Source organism: Olea europaea, unplaced genomic scaffold (genome assembly GCF_002742605.1).
Source record: "Olea europaea var. sylvestris unplaced genomic scaffold, O_europaea_v1 scaffold1465, whole genome shotgun sequence".
Lineage (NCBI taxonomy): Eukaryota > Viridiplantae > Streptophyta > Magnoliopsida > Lamiales > Oleaceae > Olea > Olea europaea.
The window spans coordinates 177,392-183,983 of NW_019232203.1; the positions used below are offsets into that span (position 1 = coordinate 177,392).

A 6,592-nucleotide genomic window follows, 5' to 3' on the forward strand; every position below is an offset into this window, starting at 1 on the left:
TTGGGTAATCTTCGTATTTTCATGTTTCAAAAATAATTGAATTGTCCATTTTTATGAGAAAAATGATTGTGTATTGATGTGACACATGAAGTTCGATAATGCATTAGTTTTAGAGAAATGTGACATGTATGATCTATAAAGACAGATTGTTTTACAAAATGTCAAGTGGTAAGAGTTCATTGGATTTTGGACAAAAAACGAAGTTAAGCCAGCAATGAAGTGTTGTTATCTTTAGCACCTGTAAATCTATCTGTACAAGCAATATTTTTATTAGTTTTACAATTTAAGTTGGTAAACATGCCTAATCTTTTGAAAAAAAAACTTTTACAAAGTATTACTTGTATTCCAAACGACGATGCTCATCCAGTGTTTGGTCCCATTTTCAAATCTTATTGTTCTCCAAACTAATTTCAACCATACGTTATGGAAGCTTCAAGTTTTATCAACTTTTCAATCAAATATTTTATTAACTTTTATCAAAAACTATTATTTTTATCAAAATGAAATTGGGTCTTATTCAGTAGCTAATTTTTATATCACATCATCACTTTAATCATATAAGTAAAGTAATTACATTAGTTTTGAAGGATCGAGCTACAACAACAGGGGGCTCGACATACAGTTTGATAGAACATACACATGAACAGAGGTCGGCATTTTTTAATCCATGCGGGACCCATAGCAATTTTGAGAGGTGGTCACCCCTTTTGACAAGCATTTTCTGGCAATTGAGCAAAATCCAGTTTTGAAAGACTATTCGAGATAGAATGTCTAAATTAAAATAAAATAGAAGTTCAGTGAGTATTGTTAAATAACAAGAGTTATGTGACTAAAGTAAAACAGTATCGTAAGTTCAATGGCCAAATGTGTTTTCAGTGCCTTGATTGATGGAATAGAATGTGATTATTTCCTATCAATGGTGTGATGGAATATGGTACAATTCCCTGACGTGTCAGTTTCTCATTAGATGAAATATTGTACTTAGATTCGTTATAGTACCACAGTGAATAACATAAATTGATTGATTTAGTAATTTTTACCACACGTGAATCTCAAGATTGAGAAATATTTTGATAAAAGTTACTTATTTAAATTTCTTAATCCTAATTACTCTTCCTTGTATTTACTATCTTTAAGATTGAGAATTATTTTGAAAAATACTACTATTTTAATATTTTTTAAATTTCTTACCTGTAATTTATATTATCCAAAAAAAGAGGCATTTTTTTGGCTCTTGGTTCTAATTTCCCTTCATTTGGTGTGAGTATGCTACACCATACAAATGCTACGGCATTCAATTGTGCAACAATCGTTGTCATAAAGGGTATCTTTCACTATGTATGACTAGACAATGAGTATTATTCGTTATCGCTCCACAATTTTCTTATAGTGTGTGTTGGTATTACTGTTAGGAAAAATACAAAAATAAAAAATAAAAAAATAGAAATATTATTGTGATTATAAAATAATGAAAATAAACATTACATCAGAAACTGGATGTATATAGCCCCCGTTTGGCCCTCATTTTTCGAAAAATGAAAATGGGTAGAATAGTGTTTTTAAAAAAAATGAGTGATTGAAAAAGAAAAACAAAGTTTTCGATTTACGTATAATATTATTTTATGAAATATTGTGTGGTTAAAAATAGGAAGGAGAAAAATGAAATATAATGTAATAAAATTTAACAGGTCCAAACGGGGGCATAATAACATTGACGTGTATCTTATCAAAAAATATTTCAAACCTTTCACGTGTTAAGCATTTATAGGAAAAACTAATCTAACTTCAGCACTACTTAGTGGATCCAAATTCAATGCATTTTGCACATGATGATATGTAAGTTGAGACAAATCAAGAATTTTTAATTCCAAAATGCTGAAGTACAATACCTTAGACAATATCATATAATGTCATAAGATATATCTAGTTTCAAAGTCAAGAGTTATATATTTTAGAAAGTCGTTATCTTCTTGATATATAGCACAATAATCATTTAGTGGCCAGTCACCCATAAATTTGCATCTAATAGCTGAAGAAATGGATACCTCAGGTGCTCAAGAATATGACAGAATGCAAGAATTGAAGGCTTTTGATGAAACAAAAGCTGGTGTAAAGGGATTAATCGATGCTGAATTGCAAAAACTTCCCAAGATTTTTGTAAGACCAGCTGAAGAACTGGCTAAAGATTTGAATCACAAGAGGGCTCAAATTGAAGTTCCTGTAATCGATCTTGGTGGCATGGAGAAAGCCGATCGGCGTCAACAGATTGTAGAAGAAGTACGACTTGCATCAGAAACATGGGGATTTTTCCAGGTGGTGAATCATGGGATACCCTTAAACGTTCTTGATGAAATGATTGATGGAATACAGAAATTCAATGAGCAGGATGTCCAGGAGAAAAAGAAATACTACACGCGGGATAATACGAGAAGGGTGAGATTTATCAGCAATCATGATTTGTTCAGATCTACGACTGCTAACTGGAGGGACACATTGACTATTTCATTTTCAGATCCTAATCAAAGTGATCCCAAGGAAATTCCAGGTTCATGCAGGTATTTATTATTAGAATCAAGCTGCAAGTACATAATTTTTTAATTGAAAATTTTACAGATAACATATGGCATGACATCATCGGAAGATTGGAAAAAATAAAAAAAATAAATAAACAATCTACTTACATTTTGCCACGTCAGTGCCGGTACTCCTGTTGAGTTGCATAGAGATTGATCATATACTGTTCACTTATTGTTTTGACTGCAAATTATTGACTAATATTTCTATGATATATTGGATAGTCCATTTATTAAATCACCCTAATATTCTTATGATATGCATAGCTTTAGGAAGGCTGTTTTCCAGCATAAAATAGGCTTGAGATTTTTTTCTTCTTATATACTATCTACTGCTGTCCAATCCTCCCACCAAATGTACCCTTAATTTTGCTATATGCAAGAAGGAAATTGATTTACCTGTCTATAACTTTTATTCACAGGGAGGCTGCTGTAGAGTACTCAAAACATGTAGAAAAATTGGGAAATATCCTATTTGAAATTTTTTCAGTGGCTCTTGGACTCGATCCTGGGCATCTAAGAAACATGGACTGCTCTAAAGGACACCGCCTTCACGGTCACTATTATCCAGCATGTCCTGAGCCAGAACTGACTCTGGGAATCCCAAAGCACACAGATGCTGGATTCCTCACCATTCTTCTCCAAAATCAAAGTGGCCTGCAGATTTTCTTCCAAAACCAATGGGTTGACGTTCAACCCATTCCGGGAGGGCTAGTAATTAACATTGGGGATCTTCTCCAGGTATATACGTAGAGTGAAGTTTTAGTTAAGTCACCTAGCTATTTTTTTTACAACTTAGTCGACTAAGTTTCATTTTTTGTTTCAGTTACCTCATCATAACTAACAAAAATCTATGCGCGTTATATGGAAAACTTGATCTAGACTTGAATATTTAACTTTATTATTTTAAATGTTCATTTATGCAAGTTTGTTTCACAATAACAAAATTTAGTCACCACTGTGAAATCTTTCCTATGTACATCACATGATTTTGCTTTAGGTGTTAGTTCATTTAATTTACTCAAGTGTTTTCTTTGTTTACTTTTGGTAAAGCTCGTATCAAATGGAAAATTCAGAAGCAATAACCATAGAGTGCTTGCTGATCATCTGGGGCCAAGAATTTCTGTGGCATGCTTTTTCTCGGGACCTTTAGGCATGGAAAATATTTCTTATGGCCCCATTAAAGAGTTGATATCAGAAGAAAATCCTCCCATATACAAAGAAGTACTATTAAGTGATTATGTAATGAAGTTTTTAACTAGTTCTCTTGATGAGAATAATCTTCTCAATTATTTCAAAGCATGAAGATGGCAAGGGAAGAAGTACTCTTTCTCAGCTGCACTTGTGAATGACCTGTTTCAAGAGACAAGACAGATTGTGAATTATGGAATGTAATGTCATTTATCTTCGTTAGAGATAATCATCATGTTATCATGTCACATGCTACATAGACAAATGATCATCTCTGATGAGATAAATATATATGTAAGAATTTCGGGTTTAATAAATGCATGATATTGGACATATTTTTGTAAAATGCGAAAAATAAGCATGTAATGTAGGGAATAAAATGATTCAGGGGTTCCGGTTCCTTTTTTATGTGTATTATGCAAATTAATAGGGTTGCCGAAACTAGTTGAAACATAGTATGGGGGGTGTTTGATGGGGATCTTAAGCCAATTAAAATCAATTTTTTTACACTTATTTCACTATTTCAATCGTAACTTTTGAATTCCTCTCATAGGTAGGACTCATTTTTATCTCTAATGGTTAAAAAATCAATTTTCAAAATCCGTACCAAACACCCTCTATATTTCGGTCCTTTTTGTACAAAATATGAATTTGAAGTTCCACTGAATTTACATCCTTCTCAATATGCTCTTGATTTGTTGTGAATACATATGAAGCAGTATTATACAAAAATTGGTACAAAAATGTGGGATTTGTATATCTTTCGGTCTATCCCATGATCACATCTTACAGGTTATTATCTTTCATTTTTCATGTTTTTCACGATAATAGCTACTGTCGTATTTTTAAAAATTATAGTCATTATCTTACTTTCTTCATAATAAGTTTCGATTTTTATAATGTTAAATAATTTTGCCGGACTTTCTTTTTTCCAACGACAAAAAATATAATGTCTCATAAAATTCAATATTATAAAGTACACCAATATGTTAAAAGACGTGTCAACAAGGTGGTTTTACGAAGGACTAAATTTTTGTAATTATAAAATTTTAAATTTAAAAAATAATTTTCTAAGAAACAGCAATCTTTTCAATCCTCCCTGCATGTAGCCTTCCAGGATAAACCTCCAAAATATATTGCCTCCTAGTCCTAGAATATTTCACATGTGAAAATTAAGACAAACCATAGAGAAAAAGTCAATTGTTGTCGTCATTGAGAAAAAAAAAAAGAAAAAAAAGAAAAAAAAAAAGAAGAATATTCCAAAATGCTGAGCTAAGCTTTCTTATTTTATTCAAACATTTGATCCACGTGTTGTAATATCAAAAATTAATAACTCCAAGCTGCACAATTATACTATCTTGTTTTCAATATGAAATTTCCACCCTTCTGCAATATCATTTTATATCTAGCATTTGTTAATTTCAACATTAAGAATTATTTAGTTTGAAAAATTGTTACTTTCTTTATAAATAATTCATGTTCGGTGTACATTAAAAGTTGATTAAAATTTCATGACAAAGTCAACAATTAATTTAAATATTTCATGTTATTTTTTATGAGTACAAAGAAGGGTATAGGCAATAGCTTAGTGCAATTCATAAAGAGATTTCTTGTGTCCCGTGGGAAATGAACTTCCTCATTTTATAGGTGTACGTGGTAATGGAAATTACCCTAATCATATTTTCGTCTTGGAGAGCATGACTCCGCCGATTATTAGTTGATCAAGGCAATAGGGGTGGCATAATAATATCCTGAATAATGCTACATGCACACTAATTATGTATATAATTGTTGACACCTTCCTTACATGAAGGGGGACACGCAGGGGCGGAGCCACAGACCGTGTCGAGTGTGGGCACAATTTTAGTCATCCGTTATAGTGATTTTTTTGGCCAAAACTTGTCTATTTGAAATTAGCCAAAACTAATTATCTATGGTGATATCACTCTCGAGACAGAAACTTAAAAACAAAACAAAAGACTCAAAAGTAAACTTGCTAGATTTTAAACTATATATAATAATAATAAACCAACCGAAATCGGTTCAACTTAAAATATAAATTCGTCCCATATATTACTTTGATTTATAAACTCATGGAGTAAACAAAAATTCTGAAAAATTCAAAAAAATACCCAATCCAAGTGGGTGAGACCACCAGAGAATTGGATCCCAATCGACAATCGGACGGAATATGATTCACTCCACGGGCACGACGGAATTTAAGAGAATAAGAGTAAAGGTAAAAGGGTTTGCATTTTGGAATGGGAATGCCGAGAAGGGGATTGTCCGTATTCACAATTTCACGACATTTGAAATTCTGATTTCTGTGTTCTAAAATGTAATGGGCATTTGGATTGGATTTGGGCTAATATTAAAAAAATGGGCCCAAAACAAAGCTCACTACCAAAAAAAAAAAGGGCCCAAATTGGAAAACAAACCATCACCTTCTTCCAGTTCACCTTCCCTGCGGCTAGCCCTTCAATTTTCACAGACGGTTTATTGAAGTTTGAACTAATGTGGATGTAGAGGAAAAAAGTGATGAAGAAGATGAAGTGGCATACGGGTTTGACTAGGAATGGATGTGGGACATCAATGTCGCTATAAAGGCACGACCTTTGCGAACCCGTCTTCAAGGTCTTCAGCTCCTGAAGATCCCAGTGCAGGCACCTTCGTCAAGGTCTTCTGCTGCCGGAATCCTAGTGCGGGCAGGTGCCAGCACTGGCCCTGAAGTAGCTCCGCCCCTGGGGACACGCATATAATTTATTATGTGTGAACCCCTCTCCATATGATGGGGTATGAAGGATTATATACACAGTAAGTGTGCAACT

At 33.0% G+C, this 6,592-nt stretch overlaps 1 protein-coding gene across 1 annotated transcript; it reads left to right on the plus strand.

Annotated features, from left to right (window-relative positions):
* Positions 1-1,976: 1,976 nt before the first annotated feature.
* LOC111376167 (1-aminocyclopropane-1-carboxylate oxidase homolog 1-like) lies at positions 1,977-4,151 on the plus strand. The gene is made up of 3 exons (XM_022999107.1): positions 1,977-2,555; positions 2,996-3,314; positions 3,627-4,151. Exons 1-3 carry the CDS (start codon positions 2,038-2,040, stop codon positions 3,876-3,878), a joined length of 1,089 nt encoding a protein of 362 aa, XP_022854875.1. The 5' UTR covers positions 1,977-2,037; the 3' UTR covers positions 3,879-4,151.
* Positions 4,152-6,592: the final 2,441 nt, after the last annotated feature.

Coding starts and splice junctions, on each gene's coding strand:
- LOC111376167 (XM_022999107.1), top strand. CDS start 2,038: ATGGATACCTCAGGTGCTCAAGAATATGACAGAATGCAAGAATTGAAG. Junction 2,556..2,995: donor GAAATTCCAGGTTCATGCAG/GTATTTATTATT, acceptor TTTTATTCACAG/GGAGGCTGCTGTAGAGTACT. Junction 3,315..3,626: donor ACATTGGGGATCTTCTCCAG/GTATATACGTAG, acceptor CTTTTGGTAAAG/CTCGTATCAAATGGAAAATT.